Source organism: Lithobates pipiens, unplaced genomic scaffold (assembly GCF_037356315.1).
Source record: "Lithobates pipiens isolate NorthernLeopardFrog02 unplaced genomic scaffold, aLitPip1_a1.2 Scaffold_8, whole genome shotgun sequence".
Lineage (NCBI taxonomy): Eukaryota > Metazoa > Chordata > Amphibia > Anura > Ranidae > Lithobates > Lithobates pipiens.
In genome coordinates, this window is record NW_027507903.1 from 86,677,680 (window position 1) to 86,697,702 (window position 20,023).

The 20,023-nt window shown below is 41.1% G+C and overlaps 1 protein-coding gene across 1 annotated transcript in view; it reads left to right on the forward strand.

The window, feature by feature from the left end:
• MINDY2 (MINDY lysine 48 deubiquitinase 2) overlaps positions 1-20,023 on the forward strand; it is a 173,455-nt gene that overhangs the window by 24,616 nt on the left and 128,816 nt on the right. Inside the window, exons 2-3 of the mRNA XM_077472635.1 lie at positions 6,164-6,221; positions 12,164-12,228. Coding sequence (XP_077328761.1) covers positions 6,164-6,221; positions 12,164-12,228 — 123 coding nt within the window. The remainder of the gene's footprint in view (positions 1-6,163; positions 6,222-12,163; positions 12,229-20,023) is intronic.

Consider the following 20,023-nt stretch of genomic DNA (forward strand, 5'->3'; position numbering starts at 1 on the left):
TTCAAGGGGGCCGAATACTTTCATAAGGCACTGTAAAGGGAAGCTCTGCTGATTTCTATAATCCAATCATGTGCAAGCTAAAATACTGTTTTTTTTTTTCTTTTCCTTGCATGTCCCCCTCAGATCTACTTCCAAGTGCACTTGCAGTGCACAGTGGATTTGCCTTTAGTAAATAAACCCCCATGTGTACCTTGAAAGCTTATGTGACCGTGTGAAAAGATAGGAACACAACTGGGAGACTGAGTCAGAGTGTATGAACAAGAACAGAGAGCTGTGAATGTAAAAATATTGAAAAATGAATCGTATATGACATAGGTGTCCAAACTTTTTTCAAAGAGGGCCAGATTTGAAGAAGTGAACATGCGTGAGGGTCAACCATTTTGTCTGACATTCTTTGAACCATTAAAATTCGGTCTAAGCGTATGTGCTCGAGCACTAGTTCAATGCCCAAGAAGAATTCTCTTGCCTTTGTGGCTGTGTAAAGAGATGAGCTTGGGTGTGTTATTTGGATATACCGTATTTATTGGCGAATAGCACAAACCTTCACTTTAAGAGGGAAGTTTCAGGAAAAAAAACCTTAACATTTTAAATAAAGAACTGTGAAGCAAAATAAGGGTCAGTGCCCATCTGCAGACCCCCAATTGCCAGGAATGCAGCGCCCACCATTGCCAGGAATGCAGCGCCCACCATTACCAGGAATGCAGCGCCCACCATTGCCAGGAATGCACTCGCCCACCATTGCCAGGAATGCACTCGCCCACCATTGCCAGGAATGCACTCGCCCACCATTGCCAGGAATGCACTCGCCCACCATTGCCAGGAATGCACTCGCCCACCATTGCCAGGAATGGCACTCGCCATTGCCAGGAATACACTCACCATTGCCAGGATTGCACTCACCATTGCCATCAGTGCAGCCTTGGAGGGGACATGGAGGGGGCAGGACAAACGCCAAAGATATCCTACAGGATAATCTCCTGTTTATACAGAGGCCTCTTTAAGAGAAAGTCCCGCCTCCTTTGGACAGAACAGTTGTCCAATGGCGGAGACAGGACTTCCTATTACAGAAGCTGCCATATAAACAGGAAATACTCCTTCTGTGTGCATGGCACTCGTACCACCTCCTATCTCCAAGGCAGCCAGACTGAGCCTATATATCTTTTGTGGCCCCGGCGCTGAGAGATTGTCAGGGGGCACAAAAGATATATATGTTTAGATAACCAGGCGGGCCATGATTGGCCCACGGGCCGGACTTTGGACATGCCTGGTATATGAGGTTGTGTGATTTGGTTTACATATACTTTAAATCTGATGTTTTATACTCTTTTGTTGAAAATGTTATGCTTTCTTCCGCTCGTTAGTGAGGTAACTACATGTGGAGTACTTCTAGTTCTTGTTGCAGTAGAAGATCAATCATCTTTATGGTGAACATAAAAAGCAATATCTATGTGCACCATGGGCCTTGTGTGAAAACTATTCATAAGAACAATGTTCTTGTTCATTGCAACCAGTCAGCTTACAAATCTTTTCCTTATTACAGGCAACAAGAACATTTTTTTTTTTTTTTGTGAAGAATTTCTTGCTAAGATGAATAAGCATGTGATCAATTTATTTCTTAGGTGCTACTGAGTTCTTACTGTATCATAACCATGGCTTTTTTAAGGTGGAGATTCAACCATTGCTTCTAATTTGTCCAAGGCCTTAAGTGTCATTGAATCCACATATTTTTTGGTGTCATTATTTGTAAAAGTATGGTCTCTGCCTCACTTCGTAACCTTTTTATTATAGTTATGTGAGATTGGAGAGATTAAACCCAAGTAGGTGCGTTTATGAATGTCACCAGTCCAAAACTGTATTTCAGGTTATGGCAGCCCTTTTTTTTTTTTCCAATGAGTTTTTATTGAGGAAACTACAAGCATCACGTGTATACGTGTATACAAAACAGTATTTGGTGTAGATCTGTAGTATAAAACTCATGCACAGAGAACAAAATCAACATATATTTTCTCAGTCTTAAAGTGGTTGTAAACCCTTTTTTGGGACTTCTACCTATAGGTAAGCCTAGAATAAGGCGTACCTATAGGTAGTGGAAATATCTCCTAAACGTGCGCCGTTTAGGAGATATTTCACTTGCAGTGCGCCGATAAAGTGAATGTCGCATGCGTGGGGAAGAAACTCTGTGCTGTTACTGTGCGCATGCACGGGAGTGACGTCATGCGGCTCCGGTGAATCACAGAGCCGGAGTCTTCAGCCCGGAAGGAAGAGGGGCTTGAAGATGGACGCTGGCTACACAGGGGACATCGCTGGATTCTTTTGCAGGTAAGTGTCACATAATGGGCTAGTATGCGATGCTGTGCGCCGCTCCGTGCTTTAGTGTGGACCCAGTCTAAAGTTTACAAACATTTCACATTTGTCTTTGGCTTTATCTCGAATTTCAACTCCTTTTTACTCCTGTCGAAGGCAATGTCTCAAGCAGCAGATTTCTTAACTCTTTAAGTTCTAAGAGAAAGTGGGGCAAATCTCCCATTGGGGAGATAGATTACAATAAAAACCAACAGAGATTCTTTCTTTTTCCTGGTCTGTCTAAAAGTTAAAGCAAAACTTCACCTAAAAGGTAAAATTCCGCTTTTCTTCCTCCTCTCCCATGTTTGGAGTTTCTTTTGGAGAAAGGAGTGAGCGGGTACCTGATTTTGACAGGTACCCACTCCCACTTCCACTCTGGCCACCTAGGGGAATGAAGCACATGTTCCCCTGCAGCCTCTCTGGATAAGTCAGAGGTCCCAGGAAACTTCAGGGACCAATCGTGGGGCACAGTGGGCAGCCGGCTGTGAAGCCACAAGGAGCCTAGGCCTGCTGCCCGCAGTTAAGTTGCCAGCGCCTGGACCTGAAAACAGGACAAAAAGCTAGGTCAGGTGAGCACATCACTGGATCCTGGGACAGGTAAGTGTTTTTTTAATAGTCAGTAGTTACAGTATTTGTAGCTGCTGACTTTTTTAAATTTCTGTTTACAGGGTGTAGATCCTCTTTAAACAAAAAAAAATTTAAATTAAAGGGTAACTTGACTTTTGTGGGGGGAAAAAAAAGGCAAATAAAGAAAATAGTATAGTATGCGACACAAGTCATATTGTAATTGAATGTTATTAAAAATTACTTTTCCTTTTCAATCTACAGCCGCTGCAATTTTCTATAAATGCAAAGCAACATGGCTACATGGAGTTGTTCTGTACACAGAATGTGTACTGACCACTCTCCAGAAACATAATTTCCTGCTTGTGTGATTGGCTCACCATTTTTCCCAGAAGTCAGATTTCAGGCATCCCCTGCAACAAAAATGTATTTTGTGGTGAGATATTTCCACTAGGAACATGTCTAAAGGGATGCAGGCCCAGCAGCTTTCTTCATTAGTGCCCTGCAGCTGCCACAGCTGACTCATAATTATGAAACCCCTCCCATTAGACCCACTCAGTACGGGGACACAGAGGAACACACAGAGATTTCTTCAGAATAACAAAAGGTAGGATTCTGCAACAAAGTTTGTTATAATCCTTGCAATGTACATAGATCACCCAGAGGGGAATTTTTTTTTTTCTCTACAAAAAAGTGGAGTTACACTTTAAATATTTTGGGTATAGTTGTTAGCTTCAAGATACAATCGAATTTACTAACTTTTATTTTATAAACATAATTTTTTTGTATTTTTATGCTATACCATACCTGGTGCCAAAAACTTGGCTTGACTTCCTCAGGTGAGCTCACAATACTCATGCTTCAGCACTGAAACCATTACATCTGTAATCCATAGCTGAGCTACTAAAGTACATCACATAAGTCGGCACAATCTCTCTTGTAACCATCAATCATTCCACAGCCCCTGTATTATCCGGAAGAGTGAGCATTTCTGTAAATCACGTCCCACTACTCATATGAACTGTAGTTTTTCTGGCTGCAAGCAGAGTGATATGTGGGTAAGTTGCCACTGAAAGTGTAAAGAAAAAGTGATGCTGTATTCTGGGCAGGCACACTGTTTTCTAGCCTAATTGTAACTAGAAAAAAAAGGGGAAACAAAGGGACCTGAGGGTACCTCTTTTTAAGGTAGTTATATGTTCAGTGAAGCAAGAAGGGTTTATCTACTATAGGAAAAGATTTTGCCTATTCATGGCAAAGTAACAGTTTCTCTTCATAGCTCGCTTCTTTCTCCCGTGACTCGAAGTGGGAATTCATTATCTATAGGACTGTTTTTTTTTTTTTTTTCTTGTTTTTTTTTTTTTCATTTTTTTTGTAGCCAGAAAGATGTATCATGACACATAGGGGATTATTGACTAAAACTGGAAAGTGCAAAATCTGGTGCAGCTGTGCACAGTAACCTATAAGCTTCTAACTTCAGCTTGTTAATTTAGGCTGGGTTCACACTGGTATGAGAAATGCTCCAACATTGGGAGCTCATGTCGCACGACGTGAAAAATCAACGTTTCCCTATGAGCGCCATCTTAACTGGTCCAACACAAGCACTTTGGTCTGACTTTGATCCCACTTCAGCCCATTGATTATCACTGAAGTCAGAGCGCCGTCTTAACTGACCCGACTTTGGTATGCGACTTGGGCTCTGAGGTTCTTTAAGGGGAACTCTACACCAAATTTTAAAAAAAGGCATTGGTTCCCCCTCCAAGAGCATACTACTATGGATTTTCAGGGGAACCCACACGCCGAAAAAACAGGCATGGGGCCTAGTATGGTTCGGGGGGGGGGGGGGTGCGCTTGCTCGTCTCTACCCCCTTTCCTGACCTGCCGGGCTGTGTGCTTGGATTAGAGTCTGGTATGGATTTTGCGGGGGGACGGACCCCAAAGCCGTTATTTCAGCTTGGGGGTTTCCCTTGAAAATCCAGACCGGAGGGCCTCGTATGCTCTTGGAGGGGGAGGCCATGCTGTTTTTTTGTTTTTTTTACGTTGTGCACAGAGTTCCCCTAAAGATTCATACCAGGCACAGTGCCTGGCATTGTCGGGGATCAAAGTCGGATCCCTGTTTATTGAAGTCTGATGGATGTCGGACTTCAAGTCGCAGGGCAAAGTCAGATCCAAAGTGGTAAGACTGTCGTATTGTACCAGTGTGAACCGGGCCTCAAGCTTTGGCAAAAAAAATAAACTGGACACCAGATTTAGCATTCTCCAGCTATAGTAAATCAACCCTTTTCAGTTTTGTGAGCAAATAATTTTTTTTTTTGTCTATTGTAATTGGCGCTCCCAATTTCATGCCTTTTCACACCCACAGTTACACATTATGGTGCATATAATGCTCACAAAACATTTACTATTTTGGGGGGGTTGTAAGTGTGAAATAGGACATTGCCAGAGATTGATGTAAGATTTGAGGGGGGGGGGGGGGGATCTGATGGTCATTGTTGTAGTTTGGGGGTGGGAGGTAGCCGGTGAGTGATGTAAGTTTGGGAGGTGGGGTATGGCCAGGGTGTAATGCAATATTGGGTGGAATGTGGCCAGGGAATAATTTTAGTTGGGGGGGGGGGGGGGGACAAGGCTGGGGAGTAGTACCTGTCGGCTGCGAGGGTGAAGATAGGGGTAGAAAGGAATTGGTGAGTGAGGCAAGTTGTTGGGAGTGGGAAATGGCCAGATAGTTAAAGGAGAAGTACAACCAAAGCTCATTTGGCTGTACTTCTCCTGTGGATTACTAAGGTCTGCACTCCTGTGATCCATTTTCAGCAGACAGCAGGCACGGAGCCGCCCACATGCCTGGAAATACTCATGGATTCCAGCGAGAAGCGTTTTCTTTCCATATTTCTGTGCTTTGAACCCTGGTGACATGACATATTTGCACCGGGGCTTTCTACTTGCCTTTTCTGGAGATAACCCTGTAAGTGCTTGTTAAGTAGCATAAGTCATGGCAAGGTAAATTTTGGATGAAGGTGAGTCTGGTACAGGGGCTCTCATAATCTCATTTTACAAGTTGCGTGCATTTTAGAAAAATATGTTCATACTGTACATTAAATCCTAATGATAAATAATTGTATAGGATATACAAAATATTCAAAACAAGCGTTCTTATTATATCAGGATAGCAGCATGTCATATGCAGGAATAAAACACAATCTTGTATTCATTAGTAAATAATTTTATAAAAGTGAACACTTTTTTTATTTTTATTTTTTTACAGGTGAAATTACCCCCCATGATAGAAATGATCACTGCAGAACAACTTATGGAGTATCTGGGTAGGTGGAAGGTTTTTTCTGCACTATTTACTACTTTAGCTGCTGTGATTTTGATAGACTTGAGTTCATTTATATCATACTGTATATGTGTCTATACAGCTTATATTTGCAATATTGTATATCATATATTCTACACACACTCTATAATTACAGTTATCATTTATTATATATTTGTCTGTACAATCTTTGCAATAATCATATACCATATATTTGCCAATACACCATGTAGAGTCTATTTAAAAAAAAAAGAGAAAATGAATTCTTAATCCTCTGAAAATGAACTATGAATAGGACACATCCTCTTTAAAAACAATAGCTGAATGCTATAAAATACAGACAGACAAATGTCAATTAAATATTCGATGTCTAAATTAAACCCTAAAACACTAAACCCTAATTACAATGATTACCTGTCATGTATTTATACCTGCAAACACTAGAGATAATGGTCACATCCATAAATGTGCCCATAATGCCAACATGTGGAAGGATAATAGTGGAAAACCTAACATATAAGTGTGTCCACTGCTGACTAGAAGTTTTTTTTATTTTTTATTGCATAATCTTTGCTTAGCTGTGTGGTTGTCTTGGTTTGCTCAGAGCCGTAATTTAATTTCTATTTGTAGACTGCTGATTACTGACATGAAAACAAACCTTTAATTTGGTTTAGCGATATTCTTATATTGCTTTGGCGTGACCCAACTTAGTGAGCTGGCAGCTGTCTGATCACCGATTTTACTCTGGCAGTTGTGTGGCACATTCACAGGGGTGTTTTTTGCATTATCAATATACTGTATGGTGCCATATTAAAATCTAGCTTTGGTACAAATGAATAATAACAAATAATTGGAAGAAAATTTGTTGGGACAATTTAATTGTAGCTCAATGTGTGGAGCATATAAAGTAGATTAGGTTTGATTAATAATAACCCCTTTATTGTAGCTATTTGGTTAGCTATCATAACTTAGAATGCATTTTTCTACACATTAATCATATTTTAAGAATAATCTTAGGTTTGAGAAATGAAATGCTTCTCTGTAGTCTACTTGAATTTTACTGTTGACTGAGTTTGCTATGTAACTGACCACCTTGTAATATATTCTTGTAGAGGCAGCTGCTGGTAGTAATTTCCAATTGAGGTAGCCAAGCCCCGAGAAATGCATCTCCTTATACAGTAAACGGGCAGATTCTTTGGAGCCATGACAGCAGCATTTTATTTACCGTAAAAGAAACCAATGTATGTTTTTGGAGCTGGACGGAGAAGGCTTGGAGATAGGTGGAGTTCTGTAGTCTCCAGAGCAGACAAAGCTTTCTGGGACTTAAAGTGTTTATAACCCAAAAAATAAAAATAAAATGGAGATCCTGTTCCCTTATAGCAGATTAAACAGCACAGTGCTTTTACTCTTCAACCTGCTCCTCTGGAGGCTGTAAAAAACCTGGCTGATCCTGCCAGTTTCTATCCTCCCTCCTGTAAACTGACCACGGTTTATCATGGCTGCTGAGCCCTGACACCATGGTCAGTTTACGTGCCTCCGTCATCCGCTTCCCTGCTCTTTGCCCCCCACCCCCGCCAGCCCCTTACTTGTATGCATCCATAATGTACTGTATATGTTTTCGTTAAAAACTATGCCTCTAAATACATTTTAAATTAAATTTACATCTTCAAGCCGGTCATCTGACTTGCGGCCGCTCTACACCTCTGATCTAGGTCTGCAGCAGGAGGGCCTAGATCTCCCCCGACACCCATGGCTCCAGTGGGAATGTTTTAGGATAAAGATCAGGGATGGAGGGTGGAAAATATATAATTTACTGGCCCCTTTCTTTTTTTAATGTGGCAGTGTGTGATCGGTACAGATCACTTACTGTCATAACTGAACCATAGTTAACTGTTTACTATGTTTCAGTTTGTGAATTAACAGGAAGCTGCACATTACAGAGCACTTCCCATTCATTCACTGTCCAGTGCAGCTGAGACTGCAGAGGAAGGGACTGGGGAGCCTCTGCTCTCAGTCCTTTTCTCTGTCTGTCTCAAAAGTGAGACATTCGAGGTCTGTTTAGACTCCTGATATTTCACCAAAGCCCCCGAACGGGGGTCCTAAAAAAAGGAATAAAAAAATAAAATAACATTGTAAATAATAAAAATTAAATTGGTAAAAAAATAAAATAATAAAAATAAATAATTATTGACACCGTCCACTACTCTACTGACACCATCCACACATTGTCCACTCTACTGACGCTGTCCACACACCGTCAGCTGCCCTGCTGATACTGTCCACTTGTAAGGTAGTGTAGGTTTATATTTTTACAGTGACCTTTATTTTATTATATTTTTATAAGTTTTCCTTACTGTCCTGATTTAGCTTACAGGTTTCCTGCCTGTGTAATTCTGTATAATTCTTCTGATTCCTTTCACATGTGTTGTTTAGCTTCTGTGCTCACCTATGGGCATTGGTTGCTATTCTGTGGGTTTAGGTTTCCTCCCTTTGCCTCCCTTTTCCTCATTTTCCGTCACTTTCTGGCCCACCTCCCAGTTTGCTTCCCTGTATCACACATAATCAGTGCAGTCTGCGTTGGCTGATCAACTTCTCAGTCCTCTGAGCTCCTGCCTACTACGTGTATTCTGACTTCCCGTGTACTGATCCCAACTTTATCTACCGTCTGTGCTTGTCTGCCGCCTACCCTGACCTCGATAAGTTTGACTTGAGTGGTTGCTGCATCCTCAGCTGGGTGTACTTGGGGGGCCGTGACCTGGTTTTAGCTTGCTGCAAGTCCATCCCCACCATCAGAGGCCCTGGTAAGGAAACAGGCTGGGGCGTAGACTCTGCACCCTGGAGAACCACAAGTTGGCGATCTACAAAGGCTAACTTTCACAGACACCTGACTGTTACTGTTTAGTTAGGCCTTGCTAGTTAAAGTCGTTCTAAAGGTTCATTTTTTTTTTTTTTTTACCTTAATGCATTACATTTCGGGAGCAAGCCTGCTCTAGTGCCCCTATAGAAAGGATTGCTTTTGGGGATACTTGGTAGGAGGGTGGAGCCAGGACAATCAGCAGGGAACCCAAAAAGAAGAGGATCAAGGCTGCTTACAAACATGTTATACTTACCCGATCTATACAAAACCATTGCACAGATGAGGAAAGTATAATATGTTTGTTATTTAATTTAAAAAATCCTTTTAGAAGTTCTTATGTTTCTTAAAAAAAAAAAAAGGGTGGGCAATGAGAATTACAATTGCAATACACTGGAGACAGTCGTAAATTCCTCTTGACCAGGTTAAAAGTAAACTTAATTGGATTATGATCAATGATGAGCTCACTCATATCCGTAATAGCAAAACAAAGAAATTTAATAAGATATGGGACCCATGGATTGATTACATTTCAACTCCGTAGTGAACTCCAGGACGATCCTCTCTCTCTCCTCTTTTCCTTCTTTCCCTCTGTTTCTCCCTTTGTTTTCTCCTCTTTTTTCTTCTTTTTATTTTATTTTTTGGAATATTTATGCACAACACAAATGATACCACATGAGGCCTTACATGACTGTGAGCCCTGGGATTATCCCAGTGATTGCAGCCGGGTCTCCCGGGACTCTGGGTCTCTACTACTCCTTCATATTGAGATACTTTGGCTATAGTGGGAAATTACTGGTTTATCCTGCCAGTACTATGAACACATATCACGGTTGTTAGGTTCTGTTATTTTTATCAGCTGATGGATGAGTATTATGGCTGTACTGTTTATTTCTCTAAAGTGTTGTATGATGATCAGAAAACTTAACGCCAGTATATCTATATGTCTGGCTAACTTGAACCTGGTTATTTGTAATTTTTTCCTTAATAAACACATTGAATTATAAAAAAAAAGGTGCCAACCTGGTGATCTTTGATCTCTTTCATGTTGTTCATATAGATCTTCACCTCTTTTACTATTTGACCATTCAGTTTTTCTCTTATGACACTTCTTTCAAGATCTGACTGTTTATTGTCCTGACTGTCTAAAGTTTCTGGATTGGTACCCCTTGGTGTTGCCTCAGGGACCATTCCCAGCCCACACTTTTGTGCTATCCTGTGCAAAACACACTCTACTGTTCTACTACACATTAATTTATGCAGTTAATATTAGTCTTTTCCTAGCAGCATCTGGCTTTCCAGAAGACTCTAAACAGCCAAATCAAGCCCCTACAGGCACAAAGAGGCTAGCTAAGTTAAAAAAGCATTTTTTTCATACCCACGTAGATTTATTGTTCACATTAAACTTTCTTTTTTTTTATTTAAATAACAAACATATTTTACTTACCTAATCTGTGCAATGGTTTTGCACAGAGCAGCACTGATCCTCTTCTTCCGGGGTCCCCTGCTGGTGCTCCATGCTCCTCCTCTTTGGCAAGTGCCGCCATATAAAGGGACCTTTCATGGAGGCTCACTCCTGAGCCACCCTATCTGTGTCTATTGACACAGAATGGGTGGCTCGGGCCCCTCCCCTTCATCACATAATTTTTTTGACAGCAGTGGGCGCCAATGGCTCTCGCTGCTATCAATCTGCCTAGGGAGGGCTCTTGTGCACATCGTGGGGGGGGGGGGTATTCTGTAGCACAGAAGTTTTTTTTACCTTAATGCAGAAGATGCGTTTTTTATTTTTATTTTTTGGGTACAGGTGTGTAATTGACAGTTAAAATAACGCAGTGCTGTTTAGTAAAAAAAATGGCCTGGTCAGGAAGGGGGGTAAATCTTCCAGAGGTCAAGTGGTTAAAGACTGACTAGATGCTGAGAGGGTATTCATTCCTCTTAACCTTTTTGCCAATTTTTTTCCCATGGGGAGAAAAAGTGTTTTTACGAAGAAATGGGCTATTCTGGTAGTGGATCCTGCCTATTCAGTTCTCAATAACCATCTTACAGTTGAGGATATTTCCTATTAAAGGCCCCCTTTGCCCTTCCAGGTCCACCCCTGAAGCAAGACCTGTCTTTGATGACCCTTCTCCCCTAGAACAATTTCAGCTAATGCTCTTTGCCTTATTGTTTTGTATAGACATTAATGTAATGCGCCAGTTGCTTAGCATGTCCCTCATTTCTATGCCTATGAGCAGGATTTTGTGGCTAAGCCGAGCCTGCTTGTAAAAAGCGTCTTCTATGCATACCTTTTGATGGTGAACACTCATTTGAGAAATCCCTAGATAAACAGAAAAGAAGTTTAAATTTGTTTGAAATTCCCATATGCAGATTTTTCTGTGCTCAATTTATCATAAATATACAAAATCTATCTATATCTCTTGATTGACCTCTTTTATGTCTAGAATCATAAGGCTGGTACACATATAAGCTTTTGTTTCACTCAGCCCAGCGGGCAGAACAAAAAAACCCTGATGAATCGCCTTTTTAACACACGCAATGTTAGTGCGGTGATCTCCCCCGCTGTGCATTTTGTCTTCTGACAGGGGGACTATCCCACCACCAGAATGCACTGATCAGCACCTGCAACCATTGGCTGCGAGCACTGATCAGATGCTGATTTTCTAGCATGTCCCTTCAACAAAAACCTGGTTTTTGTCAGACAATTGTGCACACTGATCGAATATGGGCTAGTTACTGTAGAACTGACCAATACTGGCCGATATTCAGCCTGTTTATACGCATCCTTAGTTGTATGCTGGAGCTTAGATAGATTTCACTTTCTTTTGTGTTCTGAAATGTGAAAAGGCTGAAAATGTCATTGCTAAATCGATAAATCAAGGTCTGCCATACATTTAGTTACTGCCAAAACTATTGATTATAGTTTCACAAGAAAGCCTTCATTACAGTCATCAAGACTTTTTTGCTGCGCCATCCAGTGATTATTTTATATCTTTTTTTTTTTTTCCCCCTACAAAACAAAAAATTACTGTACGTGTGTATTTTATTATGCCTAGAATTAAATTGTTTCAATTGATTTGTCACTTTTCTTCTAGGAGATTATATTTTAGAGGCGAAACCTAAAGAGATTTCTGAAATTCAGCGTCTGAACTATGAGCAGGTAAAGACATATATATATATATATTTTATTTGTTTCTTATACAATGATATATTTTTTTTCTTTTAACATGTAAAGCGATTGTGTTTTTACTCATCTTTATGACATTATGATATACCTAAAGCAGAGTTCTACCCAAAAGTGGAAGCTCTGCTTCCTCCCAACTCTGATGCCACATTTTGGCACCTTTTGGGTGGGTGGAGGTGGGGAAGGGCGCATACCTGTCAAAAACAGGCGCTCGCTCCAACTTCCGTGTAAAGATAACCTACGACATTTACGAACCGTCCTCTTTTTCCCCGCTGCCTTCTGGCAGAGAGACACGGGTCCCAGAAGACAGCAGGACCATTCAGAAAGTGCAGCATGACTCGCGCATGCACAGAAGGAAACCGGCTATGAAGCCGCAAGGCTTCTCTTGCTGTTTCGCTTAGTAAACATGCTGGCGCCTGCACCCGAAGCCGATGGATGGGTCGGCTTTGGGTGCCAACATCACAGGCTCCCTGGACAGGTAAGTGTCCTTATATTAAAAGTAACTACAGTATTTGTAGCTAAAATAAAAATAACATACCAGCTGTGTGTTTATTATTTAGGCACTTTATTACTCACCTGTGCATCTATAATTATAGATCAAGGCACGGATTATTAGGTATAGGACCGTTATTTTTATTTTTATTTTATTATGCACGTATGTATGAAACGTGTTTTAACGTTTGCAACTTGATAGTGGCATATAGTTAAGAGGGATGAATAAATCCTATTTTTTTATTTTTTTTGCTATGTATTTTATAGCAAAAAGGGAAAAAAAATAAAAAATTATATATATATATATATATATATATATATATATATATATATATATATATATATATATATATATATATATATATATATATATATATATAATTAATATTATTATTATATTATATATTATTATTATTATTATTATTATTATTTTCCCTTTTTGCTATAATACATATAAAAAAAAAATAGGATTTATTCATCAGTTTAGGCCAATATGTAGTCTACATATTTTTGGTAAAAAAAATTGATTGGTTTGCGCAAAAGATATAGCATCTACAAAATAGGGTATAGATTTACAGACTTTTAAAAAAAAAATGTTTATATGTTTTTACTAGTAATGATGGCGATTTTTAGCGGGCCTGCGACATTGTGATGACCCTATGTGACACTTTTTGGGGACCAGTGACTTTATTACAGTTATCTGCTATAAAAATGCACTGGTCAATGTATAAATGACACTGGCAGGGAAGGGGTTAACACTGGGGGGCGATCAGGGGGTTAACTGTGTTTCCTAGGTTGGTTCTAAATGTAGGGGGGATTGGCTGCCCAAGGAAATGACAGAGATCGCTATTCCTGATCACTGGGAACAGCAGATCTCTGAGATCTCTCCGGTCCCAGTTCTGCCTCTGTGTACCATGATCATGAGTCACCACGGTTTCACATGCACAAAATGTAGTATAACTACAGTGGCTGGTCAGCAAGGGGTTAATACAGGCTGGAACTCCGCTTTAAAGTAGAAGTTCAGCCGAAAATGAAAATCTCTAAATCTACTTGCAGCCAAGACTAACTTATATAGTGCTGTAAAGCAAAAATTGCTATACAGTAGCCACTCCGGTCCAGTCCCACGCTGAGCTGTCAGCGGCGGGTTCTCTGTGTAGGCAGTGGACAAATTGAAGACCCATAGTAAGTCTATGGGTGACGTCACTTTCCAAGAATTTCCCAGCTGTTGTCTGCTGTCTCCTGCCCACAGCTCCTGCCTCTGGAGTCATGCATGTTGGCAAAATGTTTAATATGAATAAGGGTTTTGATGGCACAGTTTGAACTGTTGGTTGCACAAGGACTACATTGGACAGTTGATCTGGGATTATGTTAGTGCTATTAAACCCAGGACTCTGCATTCACTATATCTGGGAACAGAACATGTAAATGAAATTATTTTAGTAAATATAAACTATTAAATACCTTTTCTCATCAGCAGTATATAGCAGTCTTGTGACTTCTATCAGTGTCCCGCAGAGCACTTGTTAAAGTGGTAGTAAACTGCAACTTTAAAAGAAAAAAAACCCTGCAAGACAATTGCATAATGTGCAAGTATGCACCGCATACTTGCACATTATGAAATACTTTAGAACTAAGTCCTCCAGCAGAGTGCTGTCACCACTGACAGGGCTTTCATCTTTATATGGTTTTCTATCCAGGTTTCAGTGCTCCGTCCTTCTGATTTTGTGCAAGCCACGATGTCACGGTCATGGAGCGAAGCTCTGAAGGGATGGCACAATTATGCTGCCCCTTCAGAGAGCATGGGCTGGTGATGTCTCTAGCTGCATGCAGTGTGAAAATCTCCTAAACCGTGCTTTATTATAGGCTTACCTTTAGGTACAAAAATAAGACTTTACTACCACTTTAAAAGAAGGGTAGGATAAGAGAAGACAGGCTCAAAGAGCCCTTTTACATAATGCAGAGGATTACCCCTTAGGTTCCACAGCTAGTATAACAAGCATGCTTTACTGTATATACAGATTGATTTTACTGTTGTGGGTTTAGTAACACTTTAAGTCTGTCTTGTCAACTATCATTGAGTTTATGTTGCATAAATTCTTTATTCCTTGAATTTATGGTCCAAATATCTAACTAAGAATTACATCATGATAACATGAGAACTGCCACAAAATCTGTGACCCTTTGGATTGTTTCCAAATGATTTGGGCACATCATAACAGAGACCAGCAAGTATATCAGAAATCATACCAGCGGCACAATAAATAAAAAACATTATACAGTGGAGGTAACTTCTTTAGTTTTACAGCCACTCAGGTAAATTCAATAGCCAATGGAGTATACATTAACCCATCAGGAGCCTATCCAAGACTAGGTCAAGTGGGCTTAAGCTCAGGGTGTCCAACTAGAGATTATCATATTTACGAGGGCATCCCCTCGTGATGGTATATGTACTTCTCCACTTAAGAGATTCTTTCATACATAGTAACCATTATTTAAAGTGGAGCTCCACCCAGATGGGGAAGCTCCGCTTGTATGTCTCCATCCCCCCTCTGCTGCCACATTTGGCACCTTTCGGGGGCAGGTATTTGAATTTGAACCAGGCAAACTGAGCCGGAAGTTCAGCCCCCTGAGAGAGACAGCTTCATACTGCCTGAACAGGGAGAGAGAGACCACTTCACACTGCCTGCAGAGAGAAAGAGAAAGAGACCACTTCACACTGCCTGCAGAGAGAAAGAGAAAGAGACCGCTTCACACTGCCTGCAGAGAGAAAGAGAAAGAGACCGCTTGACACTGCTTGCAGAGAGAGTAATGGAAATAAGGTGGAGTTCAAAGGGAAACGTGCCATTAGCTGGAGGGATTGGCATTTAGAAGGTTAAAACAGGCAGGGAGGAAATGTGATGATACCTCCTCACTGCCTGTCAAATGCCTCAAAAAAGTGACCCGAGCATGAATCGCTTTTCAGTGGAGTGGCAGTGCCTGTGACAAGTGAATAGCCTTTGGGCTTACACTGGTGTGCTGTGTTTGGCTGCAGTGCTGGTGTACTGGTGGTTTTCTTTATTCGCAGTCCCCCAGATATCTTTTAAGTTGCACATTTTTTGCTGCATTTTCTAAAAGTGCACCAAAGATGCAGCATGCAGGACTTTTTTTGTGCACTTTCAGAACATGCAGTAAAAATGTACAACCTAATAGTGGTCTATGGGGCCAGGGGTAACATGCAGGAAGACTGCCAGCTGCAGAATACGTGTCCGTGTGAACCTCTTCATACCACCTAGGGCAAGGTACAGTCACTGGCTGCCAGAAAGAAAACTCTTTAGCTTCAGAGAAGGAGAGAGATTTGGGAGAGAGAGAGGGAGAGAAGGGAGGGATGAGAAGCTCACTTATATGGACGCTCACTGGATTTCAGCCGACAGCTTGATTTTAACTTTCCCGGCCACACATCCTTTTCTCAGACCGCACACTGGCTGCCCAGAGTATGGGTGGGGCAAGAAAGAGCAGATCTACCAGCCATTTATGTGGAGGAGGGAGGGGCTGGACTGGGCTGCGCTCTGTAACACAGACTTTCAGCCCAGTGACAGAACACATTGCTGCATGGAGCTGCTGCACTCGGCCAGCTCAGACACTGCACATGCGCAGTTGTGAGCTGGCGACACCAGCCAAATTGTACAGCACATCAGAGCGGCCCGGGGGGCAATTGCATCCCTGCCCCCTGGCCCAGGCCACCCCTGGCTGGTGTAGCCAACCCTTTGGATAGAGTGTGGAATGTCAATGGTCTATATAGCAAGTATAGGCGCACAACTGAATCAGTATTGTAAAATCTTCCAATACATTTAGCTAGAAGTCTCTAATGGTAACAGTCCAAGTTCCAATAATATGTAAATTAGTCCGATCTGAACTAAAATCCAAGGGTATGCAAACCAGGCAGCCGTCAGTTGGAAATGAAACCATGTTCTATAGAACTGCAAAAATAGACAAGTAGAGGCGTCTCTGGGTGCAGTAGTTAAATAAAAGATTTTAATAAGCAACAAATTGTGCACTCACATTTAGCAGAATAATAGCAGGCATTGCATATAAGTTTAAGTAGACGGTTTCCCTGGAATGGGCTGTGCACTAGATTGTATACTTCCGTAAGATGGAAATGCCGACTTGTGAAATAGAGCCTCAGACTATTCAGTCGGCTCCAGGGGATGTCGTCATTAGTTAAGGATGTGTTTCGTGAGCATGCACACTTGGATGTCCTTTCAAGTCGCACTCCTTTGTCAACAACTATTATTCTGCTAAATGTGAGTGCACAATTTGTTTCTTATTAAAATCTTTTATTTAACTACTGCACCTAGAAATGTCAATGGTCTTGCTGCCCTCTTCAGAACAATGGGTATCCCTAGAACTGAAACATATAAAAAAAAAAACAGGAGGGTGCACCAACCTTGTGCATTCCCAAAGATAAAATGTATCTTTAGACACCTGCAACCTGGACCTGGTGTTGGGGGGACTAGATAGCATCGCAAACGGCTCACGCATTATGAGGGAGGACCCTCTTCCTCAGGGCCACAGCAGTAGTAGACTGGCCTTCTCTAGTTACCTCTGTATATATCCACATGCACATGTCCAAGTCAACGCCCACTATAAGTTACCACACCCATCAGAGTGGGCGCCCACCATGTCAATCTATCCTAGGTGTATACTGCTATCCATCATCTTAAATCCCTCTGCATAAAGTTGTCCTTAAGCCCATGGGCAGGGAGCCGCAGCCCAGCACCAATGATGGGGTGCAGCGTAGGCATACACAATGGCTGTCATCCCATACAGCATTCTAACCAAAGCATAGTAACGATTCTGTCTATATATATATATATATATATATATATATATATCATTGTATTAGTACCAACCCTTGCCCTCTGTCAAGGCGATGGGGAGGGAAATAGAGGTGTGGGCGAGCTGGAACATGTTACACCCTAAATACAGATATAACCGATAAATTATTTTTTTCATTTGATAAACTTTGTTAAAATGTGGTAAGATTATTAAATGTCCTCTATTCATAGTGGAACTCCAGTTCCTTTTCTTAGTCCCTCTCCTGTGTTTAATAAAAAAAAAGTTTCAGCTTGTCCTCACCACGCTTCAGTGTTTTCCCCACTTTCCTCATTGGCACAGGCACAGTGACAGTCCTGTTGTTCACCTGTTTTCTGTGAGCCCAGCCTGTCATTTACACGCCCCTAGGGTGTACATCATTGTGCAAGCCGGGCTAACAGTACTTCAAGTGTCGCTGAATACCGGTAGACTGATTGCTCCTGCCGACGTAAGCTGCCATTTTCAGTTTTTATAAAGACACAATTACTTCTTACTATGCTACCTGGGTAAACTGTGAGCTTCTAAATAAACATTTATTGATACTTACTATGTTCCTGAAAGTGTAAGAGAAATAAAAATATAAATCTTTTCCAAATGACAAAAGCTATGTTGCATTATTGCTCCTTTTAAGGATGGTTGTCTCTTATAAAGATGTCCTATAAGCTGCTGGAAAAGGATTTGCAAAATCATTAATTTAGTGTAAAGAACAATACATGGCTGGGATTAGAAATTCAATGAATTTTAATCTATACACGTTTTTCAATAGAATAAAGTGATTATTGGTGCAGTTGAATTATTCTTAGCATTTTAATGTTAGTTTAAATTCAAATACTGCTAAAACAATAAATCTAAGGAAGTGTTGTTTGAGAAGGGGCCAGTATAATGTTACACTTGCAGTAAATACATGGTGTTATTCCTTGGATACATAGATGAAAAATCTCCTCCCACTCTTTAGCCTTTCCCTGTGGTCTGCTTAAAATAGTTCGGACAGCCTAGAGACTTCCCTGGACCAGTTTTTTTTAAGCTAGAACAAACACATTAAATGAAAAGTATGGGCTTGTGTAAAAAAAAAAAAAAAAAAAAAAAAAAAAAAAAATATATATATATATATATATATATATATATATATATATATATATATATATATATATATATATATATATATATATATATATATATATAATATTTTTTTTTTTTTTTTTTACCTAAATGGATGCAGCATTGGAGCTGCATCTGTCCCCTGTCAGATCTAAGACTGAGTACCGAGCGATAAGAGTTGAAGGCCCCAGGAGCTCCACATCAGAACAAGACCTGTTGTGTATGAACAAGTGGCAGTCTCAGCCTGGACCCCTGCTAGGCTACACCCCAACACGTTTCACTTTGACCACTGGATTTCACTCATGGTGATGGGCTCCTTTCCGGCCAGCATTTACAGCAGCAGGCACAGAACTACATTTCCTTGCAGCCTGAGCTGCTCACATACACACACTAGGGACCGAGTGATCAAACACAGGTGATTGCTCAGTTCTCAGTCTTCAGTGAACAGGGAGCTTGTGACTGCCAGTCACTGGCTCTCTGCCCCTCCAGCGCTCATTTGAGAGCTGGGCTGTGAAGGGGGCGGTCGTGGCTGGCTCAAGCTCTAAGCGGCTCGCTGAGAGGCTGAGCCAACTGTCGGTCCAGGCATCTGGGCCTTGCTCGGTTGAGTGAGATCAACCGACAGACGACTTTAGCCCGCTGTTGGCTGAAAACAGGTCACAGGAGTGCAGAATAAACTGCACTTCTGTGATCCCTAGGAGAAGTTGGGCCAAAATAGCTTTAACTATACAGTGGTGTGAAAAAGTGTTTGCCCCCTTCCTCATTTCCTGTTCCTTTGCATGTTTGTCACACTTAAGTGTTTCGGAACATCAAACCAATTTAAACAATAGTCAAGGACAACACAAGTAAACACAAAATGCAATTTGTAAATGAAGGTGTTTATTATTAAAGGTGAAAAAAAATCCAAACCATCATGGCCCTGTGTGAAAAAGTGATTGCCCCCTAAACCTAATAACTGGTTGGGCCACCCTTAGCAGCAACAACTGCAACCAAGCGTTTGCGATAACGTGCAATGAGGCTTTTACAGCGTCCTGGAGGAATTTTGGCCCACTCATCTTTGCAGAATTGTCCTAATTCAGTTACATTAGAGGGTTTTTCGAGCATGAACGGCCTTTTTAAGGTCATACCACAACATCTCAATAGGATTCAGGTCAGGACTTTGGCTAGGCCACTCCAAAGTCTTCATTTTGTTTTTCTTCAGCCATTCGGTGGTGGACTTGCTGGTGTGTTTAGGATCATTGTCCTGCTGCAGAACCCAAGTTCGTTTCAGCTTGAGTACACGAACAGATGGTCGGACATTCTCCTTCAGGATCTCTTGGTACACAGCAGAATT